This window comes from Salvia hispanica, chromosome 1 (genome assembly GCF_023119035.1).
Source record: "Salvia hispanica cultivar TCC Black 2014 chromosome 1, UniMelb_Shisp_WGS_1.0, whole genome shotgun sequence".
NCBI lineage: Eukaryota > Viridiplantae > Streptophyta > Magnoliopsida > Lamiales > Lamiaceae > Salvia > Salvia hispanica.
The window spans coordinates 8,581,129-8,594,844 of NC_062965.1; the positions used below are offsets into that span (position 1 = coordinate 8,581,129).

At 39.8% G+C, this 13,716-nt stretch overlaps 1 protein-coding gene across 1 annotated transcript; it reads left to right on the forward strand.

The window, feature by feature from the left end:
• Window positions 1–301: 301 nt before the first annotated feature.
• On the forward strand, window positions 302–2,261 carry LOC125221546 (tryptophan N-monooxygenase CYP79A68-like). The gene is made up of 2 exons (XM_048123691.1): window positions 302–1,255; window positions 1,574–2,261. Exons 1-2 carry the CDS (start codon window positions 308–310, stop codon window positions 2,207–2,209), a joined length of 1,584 nt encoding a protein of 527 aa, XP_047979648.1. The 5' UTR covers window positions 302–307; the 3' UTR covers window positions 2,210–2,261.
• Window positions 2,262–13,716: the final 11,455 nt, after the last annotated feature.

Consider the following 13,716-nt stretch of genomic DNA (forward strand, 5'->3'; position numbering starts at 1 on the left):
TAAAGAAAGAGTGAGAAAAAGTATATCGCTGTCTAAATTCATGAGTTAAAATAAAAATACATCACTTAGATTGGAAAGGGAGTATTTGCGGTTACTACCATGCGCTCAAAATGGACGTAGATACATCTTCACAAAAACTAGTCCAATTTTTTTTAGAAAAAACAGTAACAGTAATTATATTTATAAAATCAAAATAAGCCAAGTCTATTTCCGTTGCCTCCTCAATTCATTCTATATAGGCACACCGCACAATCTTTAGAACTTGGAAAAATATTAGCTCAAAGATTCAAACATGGTAAACTCTAGCATGAAAGTAGAAACCGGATTCAGCAACGAACTTCCAACGTTGCTAGCGTTTTTTTTGGTTTCACTAATATTTTTCATACTAAAATCAATTAACAAAAGATCGACGGTGCCGCCACTTCCACCGGGCCCCACCGCCTACCCAATCGTCGGCAGCCTGCCTGAAATGCTGAGGAAGAAGCCCGTATTCCGGTGGATACACAATGTCATGAATCAACTCAACACGGAGATCGCCTGCATCAAGCTAGGCCGCGTCCATGTCATTGCCGTCACTTCTCCGGAGCTTTCTATCGAGTTCTTGAAGAAGCATGACAGCGTCTTCGCCTCCCGGCCCGATGTCTCCTCGGCCCGCATCGCCAGCGATGGATACCTTTCACCGGCCCTCTCGCCCTCCGGAAACCAGTGGAAAAAAATGAGGAGGGTGATGGTGTCGGAGGTGCTCACAAATGATGTGTTCAGGCGGCTCCACGCAAAACGATGCGATGAAGCCGATCACCTCGTGAGATTTGTATATAATCAATGCATGAATCCACACAAAAGTGGAGTTATGAACGTGAGAGATGTAACTAGGCATTATTGTGGCAACGTGATAAGGAAGATGGTGTTTAGTAAAAGGTTTTTCGGGTGGGGAATGGAAGACGGGGGGCCGGGAATGGAAGAGAGAGAACATGTAGATGGATTGTTCACCATACTTTCTTGTCTCTATGGATTCGCTATTGCTGATTTTGTGCCGTGGTTGGAGGTTTTTGATTTGGATGGAAATAAACAGATGATCACAAACGCCATTAAGAAAGTGAGGAAATACCAAGATCAAGAAATCGAAAAGAGAATGGAGATGCGGAAGCTAGGGCTCATGAGCGACGAAAATGATATTCTTGGTATTTTGATCAACCTCAAGAACTCACAAAATGAGCCCCTCTTGTCAATTCGAGAGATCAAAGCAGTCATTCTTGTAAGTATTTACTTCTCCAATGTTGTTACTTCAAATCCTAAAATATACTCCCTCTGTCCCTTAAACATAGACTGCATTTGCCATTTTGGGATGTCCCATAAAAATAGACCAATTTTATTTAAGAAAACTTTTGTCTTACAAATGAGGTGGGTCCCATTCTCCAATAACATTGCTCCAATTACTTTTTCTTTCTATCTCTCTTACTTTACCAATTGTGCATTAAAACTCGTGTCATTTCAAATGTTAGTCTATATTTTTGGGACGGATGGAGTATTATTGGAACTTTATCATGAGAATGATATGACGTTCATTTTACAGGAAATGATGTTGGCAATAATTGATAATCCATCAAATGCAGTTGAGTGGACTATGGCAGAGATGATCAATCAACCGAAAATTCTTGCTAAAGCATGTGAGGAATTGGACCGAGTTGTAGGAAAGAATAGGCTGGTTCAGGAATCGGATTTATCGAAACTAATTTATGTGAAGTCTTGTCTTAAAGAGTCATTTAGACTCCACCCGGTATCGCCTTTTAATTTGCCTCACGTTTCAAGCAAAGACATTGTCGTGGGTGACTATTTCATACCACGGGGGAGTCATGTGGTTCTTAGCCGCCCCGGTCTAGGGCGAAACCCTAGGATTTGGGATGAGCCTCTCCGGTTCAAGCCAGAGCGCCATATTGCTGATGAAGTCTCTAATGTCTTGCTTGTGGATCACAATCTACATATTTTGTCATTTAGTACCGGAAGACGAGGATGCCCCGCCCTTGAGCTTGGTTCTACCACAACAACTATGCTTTTAGCTAGACTTATTCAAGGTTTTAGGTGGAAGCATCCACTTGTTACCAATAATATTGACTTGGTTGAGTCAGATCATAGTTTGGCATTGGCAAAGCCCCTGGTTGCTCGTGCAGTGCCTAGGTTAGAGTCACAAATTTATCTTCAACTCATGTAAAATAATAGTATATGGTTGTATTATTGTCGGTTTGTATTAATATGACAACCCTCCTTAATGACAATGTGACTACAACGTAGCATTTAACCTCTATAATGCAATATTATAAAGGCTACAATGCAATGTACTCCCTCTGTCCTCGAATAAGAATCACGCTTTTCTATTTTGGTTTGTCCGCGGATAGGAGTCCCAATTCTCCTTAACTGCACTGCGCGACATTTGAAGAATGGTCATAACTTTCTCCACAGAACTCCGATTTAGATGTTTCAAGTACCCACACGAAGCTCTTTCGAAGACAGAGAGAATTTTATGTAGTAGGAACTTATTGGATTTCAAAGTTGCTATCAGAATGGGCTCGAACAGAGGCTGCCGCACCTTGGTCTTTTCGCACCTTGGTCTTTTTGCACCTTTTTTCTATCTTTTACTATCATTTATCAACAAACACTTCAAAATACCAAAATGTATAATATACGCAATTTAAGAACACAATATGCATGATTGACTTTTAAAACGAGTCAAATCTAGGCCTTAAAAACATGCAAAAACCGTGTTTATCACATCCACTGCTCTTACTAGCCCACCGCCTCCACTGCCTCTTTCTTGCCCACCACCTCCACCGCCTCTTCTCTCTATGATGTGAATTCGGGAAGTGCCAAACCAATAGAAGGAACGAAGGCATCCAATGAACCACACCGGAGCTGGTGGGGTCCGTTTCAAACATCATTATACCTATCAAGATTGTGTCCAAATACTCTTCTAAGAGCACCATTGCCTTCATCGTCAAAAGAGCTTCGTGTGAGTACCTTACACGCCTCAATCGGAGCCCGAATGAGGAAGTTATGGTCGTTTTACGAAAGTGGCGCAGTCCAACAAGCAAAACGCCCGGGGACAGAGAACATTCCCGGGCAAGGCCCCAAAACGCCCGGCCGGGCATTTTGTCCGAAGATGTCATTTTTCAAGATTTTGAATACTATTTTCCCTATTACTTTTGTTTCAGTATAAATACTCTTTTGTAAGGTTTTCATTCTCAGCTTTTGAATATTTGTAAGGGACAATTTCTCCATATTTGAGAGCTCACATTCTTCATCTTTTGAAGACTTATTAAACTCCTTCGGGTTGCATTTGATCTTTTGTCGGGCTAAGGTTGATATGCTTGCTAGTTCTTGTGTTGCTAGTTTGTGGAGCCATTAGGTGTTTGTATGTGAAAGTGTCTTTTGGTTTTTCAACTGCCCATTTGTGTTGATACTTGCATCACTTGTGGTTTGTTTGATATGTGACATGATATCTTGAATCATTACTTGCTAAGTTTAATCTTGCAAGCTATGAGGATCCTTTCTTGTGTGTCCCTAGCCCTTCTAAGAATGTAAATTTTTTTATGAAGGCAATGTTAGATATGTGGATTGGTAGAGTAGGTAAATTTGGGACCAAGAGGTACAAAGTGTTTGATGCATGTGTGTCTTGGCATGATAGGTTCTATTATTGCAAGACAATCAAACCTTTTAATGGAGTTGGTATGTTTTATGGCTATTTTGTCAAAGATCTTACAACAAATGGTTTTGTTTTGAGGTGCCTTGTGAATGAATTGTTAGACTTTTGTGCCTCCATATCATGTGCTTATATTTTGAACTCGTTAGAGTATGATCAAGGAAAATGTCTTGATGGGATGCAAATTTGTGTTAGGTGAAAACTTGGTAACCATACCATTGCTTATGAAATTGAGTATACACGTGTAGTATGGTTAGGTTGTAATCCTATGCTTCTTACTTGATGCAAGCTTCATTGTTTGATCATAGCCTCCTAATCCCTAGTGGCCGAATTTTTACAATATTGCTATTACTTTATGATCATGATGACGGTATGATTGATGAGTCCATATATGCATTAGATATATTCCACATGGAGATTTACAATCTTGGCTATATAGCTCTCTACACCCTTGGTAAGACTATTCCATCTTCTAGAACTATGATACTTGATTTGGACTTACTTGGTTTTGTAGGTATGCTTGATCCGGATTTGATGACAAATCCTTCAAAAGAATGAGGGAATGATGTGAATCCGGGTGTCCGAAAGACGAATCTAAGAACTGGATTTGAGGACAAATTCTTTCAAAAATAAGGAGAGGATGATGTGAATCCAGGAAGTGCCAAACCAATAGAAGGAACGAAGGCATCCAGTGAACCACACCGGAGCTGGGGTCCGTTTCAAACATCAATATACCTATCAAGATTGTGTCTAAATGCTCTTCTAAGAGCACCATTGTCTTCATCGTCAAAAGCGCTCCGCGTGAGTACCTTACAAGCCTCAATCGGAGCCCGGATGAGGAAGTAATGGTCGTTTTACAAAATCCGCGCAGTCCAACAAGCAAAACGCCCGACCACAGGGAGTTTGCCCGGCCTGGAGAGGAAAAACGCCCAGCCGTGCGTTTAGTCTGAAAATGTCATTTTTCAAGATTTTGAAGACTATTTCCCCTATTACTTTTGTTTTAGTGTAAATACTATTTTGTAGGGTTTTCATTATATTTTTTATAAGGAGACAATTTCTCCATATTTGAGAGTTCACCTTCATCTTTTGAAGAATTATTAAATTCCTTCGGGTTGCATTCGATCTTTTTCCGGGCTAAGGTTGGTTGTAAAGGTATGCTTTCTAGTTCTTGTGTTGCTTGTTTGTGGAGCCATTAGGTGTTTGTATGTGAAAGTGCCTTTTGGGTTCTCTTTCTTATTCTTCACCTAAATCATAACACTAATCCATCCTCTATCCTTTTATCCATTTTTCTTGTTCCATTTCTTGATTTATCTTGTTTATTTGTTGGGTTTATTTACAAGAATAAGTCAGGGGCAAATTAATGAGTCTTCAATCTTTAAGATTCACATTACTCTATTGATGCACTTTTTATTAGCACTAAATAAACCTGCAAGTATACAAAATATATATAGTATAGCTAAAGGTCAGTACCGGGATATCGAACACGGGGAAGGCAAACACAAAGTGTCTATCCTCTACTAGAACTCAATTACTATCTGGAAGAACATAGGGTTTTGAAAACTTTTGAAAACTGAAAATATTTGAAAGTAAATAACAACTAGATGCGAATAAAACACAGAGACAATCGATAGAGATAAGGGAATCCCAGGGATGTGCATTCACAGTTATGGTTATACAATTTCCAAACTACAATACCCTAGCACAGTTATTACTTTGATAGGACGAGTCGCCTAGCTTATACTCATGCGATGCAAACGTTGATTACAAAATTAGGGTTGTCAATCCTAACACGTAACTTCATAAAGCTCCTAAGACCCTTGAAAAGTCCTCACTCTCAATTAACAGTGCCGTTTTAAGGGAAGCTAACTGTAGCGTCTACTAAGTGAATCTAACTCGGTAGAACTCTCTCACAGTTATGAAACAAGCTATATGAAATCATACAAGATTGTGTCACTCAATCATACAACATCAAAACTACTTAGGGAAGAAACAAAGTAAAAACAAAATGGATATTAAATTGAAAATTGGAATTGTATAACCAAATTCGTTACTAACACATCCCTAGAATCCTATGAGTTTAGCTACACATAGTGAAATAAGCTAAACACATAGATTGAAGGAAAAACAATTTGAACATAAAACTAAAGCAAATAAAACACGTAGGTTGAATCCTTGTTGTTCTTGATGTTCTTGAAATCCTTCTTCAACTCCTTGCACAAATGAAGAACTCTAGCGTTTGATCTCTATGAATTATTTTGCAAGTAGAAGCTCTCTAATTTGATGAAGCTTGAGGTCTTATGTATAGGGGAAAGTCATTCCTTGTTGTAGAAGGAAAATATCTTCAAAATATGGTAAATCTTGGATCAAATCTAGGGCATCTCAGATTCGTCGCCATTCTCTGGCGAGCCGCCACACCTTGGCCGACGGTCGCCGCGTTGGAGTCCAGAGAGTCTGTTTCTCCGGCGGCGGACCGCCGCATGACTTCCGGCGGTCGCCGGGCGAGACTTCTCTTCCAAGTGTAATTTTCCGAGGCGAACTATTGCACTGCACTGCCGCCGGGCGCCGGCGATCGCCGTATAACTACGCGGCGGTCGCCGTATGACTCCAGATTCCAGACTTTACGTTTTGGCTCCCTTTTTCGGCTCAATTATGCACATTTCTCATAAAACACGTCAAAATACCAAAATAGACTAAATATGCAAATAATAGACGTGTAGAGTGACTTTGACATCAAAAACAGACCAAATAATGGTCTTAAAACAGTGCAGAATCCGAGCGTATCATCTATCTTCCTCTCCTTCCTGTCCTTTGGCCTCCCACGCCTTCGATTCCTTGAGGAGTCGACCTCGATGATTCCGTTTTGATTCATTAATTTGTCATTGTATTAAGCGTGATTTTCAGTGGCCATTAATTTTGCGAAATTTGTTCTTGTATAATCTCGTATAGTATGGTCTTTGTGTTATTTTTCCTTTTTGATTTAAATTTAGTGTTGTTTTGATTCATTAATCCTATCCTTGAAATCGATTCACAGTGGATTTAAATTGGAGTGTGGATTTGGCAGAGTTCTACTATGAATTTGATTAGAAATTGGTTTTGTTCTTGCTATTTTCTCCAGATTATTACTGCAATTTTACGTGAATTGTTTTCTTCTTTGATTGTGTGATTTTATTAGAGATGTTGTTGAGAAAGTGAAATTTCTCTGCACAAAATTCATACTAATCAAAATTTTGTAGATATGGGCACAAAATGTATGTATGTGGAAAAGTTGTTATCTTGTATAAAAAAATTGCATTTTGATTGTGTATAGTCTGCATGTTCTAAGTTTTAATGACCCGGGCATCCGGGGCATGTGAGACAGCCTCTTCACTGGATCACTGATGTCCAAGGTAAAAGTCCTTCAAGGCTAATGGAATTTGGTCCTCTAGAGCCAAAGAGGAAACCTGGTATCTTTTGACTAATGAAATTTGGTTCTTTGGTTTCTAGGGCTACCTTGAAGGTTGTAATGAAGACACACGTGGACTAAGGCTCTTCTCTGTTCTCCCAATGTAGTCTAAGGTGGAGTATGTGAGACAAATGGACCAATTAAGTATTCTCTCTGTTCCATTAAAAATGAAACGATTTCCTTTTGGAGTTGTCCCTTTAAAAATAAAACGTTTCCTGAAATGGAAGCAACTATATCTCTAATTTTTCATCTCTCTTACTTTACTCTCTCTTCATTAACGTACAAAACAACACTATATAAAATCCTTTGCCGATTCCCAAATGATTCATATTTAATGAGTCGGAGGGAGTATTTGGCTTTGGGATTCAATCAGTTGGGCTGAAATAATCAGCTAGCCCACGACATTTGTGATGGCCCAATTGTTTGTGTGGCCTGTTACTTACCGGGGAACATCGATAGCTGCCGCATGACACTCCACAAGGATCGTGAGTGTAGATCGTCCAATGCAGGGTTGTGCTACTTCGGTGAGTGTTAAGTCTAATGACTCACACTCAGCCGCTCATTCAACACTGTACACACACACTCTCTGTCTCTTTGATATTTCACTCTGCCTTCTCTCTATGATCATCTTCTACAGTCACTCCTCTTCTTTTTGTGAGTTATGAGTGAGGACCCTTCAACATCTTTGTTTTGATCGGTCGATTTTGTTTAAGATCGAACGGTTGAGATTGATCTGTTACTGTTGGAGGAAGATCTTGTTAGAGTTTGTATACTAGAAATCACGTTTCGAGTGATTGAATACTGTAAAACTCTTATTTTATTTTCCAATAAATAAAACAGATTATTTTTGTCATAATGATGTTATGTTTTACATTTAATGGATGTTAATGCATGTTTAAATGTATAAGTTAACTTAACAAAGTCTAAGTCTTTGTTTTAGTAGACCGGTTGTGGGCGTCGTCCACTTTAAGGTAACACGGTCAGTTCTAAACAAAGAAAAAGATGAATTTCACAACCTAGATGGAATTTGACTATCCATCGAGAAAGGTTGCAATGTCAGTCCGCATATTTCTAAGCCTTACTGAAATAAGATGACATTGGTGTGGTATAGCACTGAACGGATCTACCAGCAAGACTTGTCCTTGGGCTATCAACTGAAAGGCAAGGTCTTGATAATATTTGTTTCTTAATCAATGTAGGTTAGCATTGAGCATACGGTATTGATTATGCACTACTTTGACTTATCAAATGGTGCGGGTTTTTCGTAACCCAATTATCCTGATATATTGGGTAGTGGTGATCAATATCTAGCGGTGCTAGGATTGCTATTATATTGAATCGTGCACGAGGAGAGTCTCGTTTGATAATTTCCTCAAGAGGAGCGCGAAACAAGGTTTTATTATTCGGAACCTAGCTAGTTGGAGTTTGATTACTCTATGAATAATAAATAAGCGTTTCATGCTAAGTCCACTCTTGGAATTAATAAGAAGTTAATTAATTAAGTCAATAGCAGACATTAATTAATTAATGGACATTTTAATCTTAAGCACGGGAAATGAAAGTTAAACGAAAACCCGGATTACTTGTAATTTCGGATTTGGATGGGGAGAGTTCAATATTACTTCTGTAGTGGCTGCTCGTAATATTCCAATTATAACTTATATTAAATTGTGGGTTCAATTTAATTAGTAAAAAGTAAATTGGATGAGCCCATATCCAAAACCTTCCATAGATCCCTGTCTGGGCCCAAAAGGAACTTAATATAAATAGGAGAATAAAGGAGACAGAAATAACACAATTTCATTATTTGTAATTTTCGAAAATTTCAGCCTCCCCAGCTGTAGGAATTTTCGAATTCCACTCCTATTCCCAAAAGGATTTCTTCTGTCTTCTTTATTTAAGTCCTAGTATTCTAGTAAGATCAGCCCACACTGATATTGGGATACAGTTCGGGAACCAGAGAGAAGATTTGTGGTCTAGTACTCAAAGCATCACGTGGAGAAGAAGCTAGCCATCTTCAATTCTTTGGAGAATTAATTAGGTATTTTTCTGCTCCGTAGAAAAGCATGTTTTAGGTTTCAATATTCTTAAAGCATGATTGATTCAAGTTATGAGCATGATACATGTGATAATTACGCGAATAGGTTTTGTCTAAATAATCTGCTAAATAGATCTGATTATTATGTGATTGATTTATTAGAGCGCTTCCGCTGCCAGCACCTTCAATTGGTATCAGAGCCAGTCTTTGGCTCTGATTATTTGGATTTAAATTTCGCGAAATTCATGTATGCATGTCTTATTTGATTACGAAGCATGTTCTTGTGTTTTTATTTTTTATGTTTATGCATGATGAACTCAAGAACATTCGAATCATAGAACTTGAATTATTCGAACGCACGAGATGTGCGATTCGTCGGCGCTTGCGCCGGGACGAATCGCGCTACATGCGATCGGAGATAGGGTGTCGAATTGAGTGGGAGACGACGGGCAGCGATCGCGCAGCGACGCGCTGGCGAGCGAGGGCTCGTGCGCGCCGCCGGTCAGACTGCATACATAGGTCGGAGCCTGCTGCGTCGCGCGGAGGAGACAGTCTCGGTGGCTCGTCCGAGAGCTGCCGAGGCGCCGGTTCTTCACCGGAAACCATAACCCTAACCCTAAACCTAACCCTAGTCGCTCCAGCCCTTGCGGCGCACGACCGAGAGCAGCCGTGCTCGATTTGCACCGGCTGCTGGTTCGCGCGGGTCCGCCGGGCAGAGGAAGATCGCCGGAAAAGTCACGGCTCCGGCCGCGTTTCTGGGTGACTACGCCGGTTTGGGAAATCTCGGAGGTTATATGCCGGGAAGAAGGGAGGAGGAAGCGCGCGCCTTCGGGCGCGGCCTGCCGGCGGCGAATTCGCCGCCCCGGCGAGCGTCTCCGGCGGAGTCTTCGAATCTTCGTCGTGTTGATTCGTGCAAACCTCGAATCGCAAGATATTGACGAAAGATTATTTTAATGATTATTTAATTCATAAATTAATAGATATCATTAAAAATAATATTATTTAATGAAATAAAATATTTTGGGATGATTTCCCTAGATTTTAGGAATATTTAGATTATTTTCTATATCGATGAATATTTTATATCCTAGATGATATAGATAAGAATAATTTAATAGTTTCCTAAATATAATATATATCTAGAATCTATAATAAGATAGATATATATAAGATTACATTAAATAATATAATTAATATTCTTCCTAATTTTGAACTTGGAAATTATATGAATTTAATTTTTCACGTCTAATTAAGATTATAAATAATGTACTTTATTTTAGATATATCTTATAGTATGACATGAATAAGAATTAAATTCTAGATTAATAATTCCTAAACTAAGATATTAAAGATAATAAAAGATTTAATTATCCAGTCAATTAAATACCAACAGAATTTAATTAGTCTTAATCTGCCTTAAGGCTAAAGGATAATTAATGAAAACCATAACTCAAATATCTAAGCGATTATTATGAACTAAAAGTTTATATATGGTCTCCATCGATTGGACTGCCAAATTTTGTGAAGCTGATTTTCTAATATTATCGCCACCTACAAAGTAGGGACAATAATCCTACGAAAACAGCAAGTTCATAAGGGCGGACTTCTCACATAATAAATAGAATAAACTAGAAAGTGGTTCCCAATATTATTGCCACCTGCAAAGTGGGGACAATAATCCTAAGGAACTGCGAGTTTCAGGGTTCAATCAGAATTTATGAGATAGCTTGATTTTTGTTATCAGCACATGAACATTGTTATGGGAGTGTGTTGTAGAAATAAAATTCTGTAATGCTAAATCTGATGGTCGTGCTTAGGCAGCATTAGGCGTGTTGACCTCCAAAGGAGGAAGATATTGATGCGTCGGTGTTGTGACCAGTAAAATTGTCAAAATTTTAATGCGTATTAACCTCCAAAGGAGGATACAATTTATTAATTTTGCTGTTGTAAGATTTTGAAAAGTTCTATGGTTAATCTACTCAATTTCCTTACATAAGTTTATGACAAATAGTAAAATCTTCTGTTTGCAGTGCAATAAAATCCGTCAAGATGTCTTTTAATCCTCTTTCTGCCATTCTCAAAGAAAACAAACTCGAGGGCCAAAATTACATAGAATGGAAACAAAACTTGGATATCGTTCTCACAGCTGAAGAGTACAAGTTTGTACTCACTACTCCGCAGCCTCCAGTCCCCGCGGCTAACGCCTCGGTGGGAGTTCAGAATGCGCATAAACGGTGGCATAAGGCGAATGAGATGGCTAAGTGCTACATGTTGGCATCTATGTCTTCAGTACTCAAGCATCAGCATTCTGCCATGGCGACTGCCGCCGAGATTATGCAAAATCTTACAAATCTGTTTGGTACTCAGAATCGAACGGCTAAGTCTCAAGCCTTTCGGAGTATCATGACGAAGTCTATGAAGGAAGGCACGTCTGTGAGGCAACATGTCCTCGAGATGATGAGCCACCTCAATCAGATTGAGGTTTTGGGAGGGACGATCGATCCCGAGTCCCAGGTTACTATAATCCTTCAGAGTCTTCCCCCTAGCTTCCAGCAGTTCAAGCTCAACTTCGAGATGAACAAGCGGGATTATACTTTGGCTGAGCTGCTGACTGAACTTCAGTCGGCGGAGGACCTTATGGTTCAAGCTAAGGTAGCCATGCTAAGTTTGGCGCCTAATTCCTCTGGGTCTAAGCCTAGAAGAGGAAAGAAAAAGGCACCGAACCTAGTGGCAGCTAACATTGCTAAGGGAAAGAAGAAACAGAGAAGTGACAAGAAGCAAACTGGAAAGTGCTTCAAATGTGGAGAGAAAGGTCATTGGAAGCCAAATTGTCCTAAAAAGGGCAAGGCTACAGGTATGCACCATGCTCTAGTAGTCGAGTCATGTTTGGCTTCGACATCTACTCATACTTGGGTTATTGATACTGGAGCAACTGATCATATATGTTTTGATCCTGACTTAATGCAGGTGACAAGACGGTTACATGATCGTGAGATCGAAGTCCAGCTGGGCGACGCTACGAAAGTGGCGGCCGTTGCAGTGGGAGACGTTTATTTACGTTTTTCTAGTGATAGATTTTTGATTTTGAAGAATGTTTTGTTGATACCTTCTTTTAGAAGAAATTTAATTTCAGTTTCTAAATTGTCTTTTGATGGATATTCGATTTCTTTTAATGACAATTGTGTTATTAAGAAAGATGGTTCTTATATCTGTCGTGGTATCATGGAAAACAATCTGTACACAATCACTTCTACACAATTTAATCAACGTAAATCAGAACTCAATGCTACATCGAAAATTTCTAAGAAAAGAAAAGAACCTTCAAGTTCAATGAATGACACGTACTTATGGCACCTTAGACTTGGTCATGCCAACGAAAGAAGGATTCATGCGATGGTTGATCAAGATCTTATCAAAGGTCTTGAGAAGGAACCATTTTCGAAGTGTGAATCCTGTCTCGAAGGCAAGATGACTAAGAGACCTTTTAGGTCAAAGGGAAATAGGGCCAAGGAAGTACTTGAGCTCATTCATACTGATGTGTGTGGACCAATGTCAACCGAGGCAAGGGGCGGCTATCGATACTTCGTCACCTTTATAGATGACTTCTCGAAAGTTGGATATGTCTATTTGATGCGCTACAAGTCTGAAACTTTTGACAAGTTCAAGGAGTTTAAGGCTAAAGTAGAGACGCGTCATGGTAAGACTATCAAATGCCTGCGATCTGATCGCGGAGGCGAATACCTAAGTGCCGAGTTTTTGGACTACTTATCAGTGGCGGGAATTCAATCCCAAACGACTGCGCCGGGCACACCCCAGCAGAATGGCGTAGCTGAAAGAAGGAATAGGACCTTATTAAACATGGTCCGATCGATGATGAGTTATGCACGGTTACCTACTTCGTTTTGGGGGCATGCGTTGCTTTCCGCAACCTATCTCTTAGACCACTTACCTTCTAAATCAGTTCCTACTACCCCATATGAGTTGTGGAATGGGCGAAAGCCCAATCTAGAACATCTCAGAGTATGGGGGTGTCCGGCTCATGTATTGGAAAAGGATCCAACTAAGCTGGAATCTAGGACGGAGGTTTGTGTGTTTATAGGATACCCTAGAGGAACGAAAGCTTATGAATTCTATAGTCTCAGAGATCAGAAAGTGATTGTGAGCACTCATGCCACATTCTTAGAGGAAGACTATGTAATGAATCATAAGCCCAGCAGTGAGATAGCTCTTGAAGAGCTAACTCAAGTCACAACTTCCATTAACCAAGAACAATTACCTAGTGTAACAACAATTCCAGAAATTTCAACTAATACTCCAGATATTGTAGTGCCGCGTCGCAGTGGGAGGGTCTCTCATGAGCCCGAAAGATACACTTGGTTTGGGGAGAGTGCATTGATCACTACCTCTGACAACAATGTACTTGATCCTTGGAATCTTGCAGAGGCGCAGGCAGATGTCGATCATTGCCAATGGGTAAGTGCAATGGATTCGAACTACAATCTATGGTAGACAAAGACGTCTATGACTAGTCTGTCCCACCCG

Excerpts from the sequence above, each read along its gene's own strand:
- LOC125221546 (XM_048123691.1), top strand. The coding sequence starts at position 308 with ATGAAAGTAGAAACCGGATTCAGCAACGAACTTCCAACGTTGCTAGCG. Across the intron at positions 1,256-1,573 it reads AGATCAAAGCAGTCATTCTT|GAAATGATGTTGGCAATAAT; the intron begins GTAAGTATTTAC and ends TTCATTTTACAG.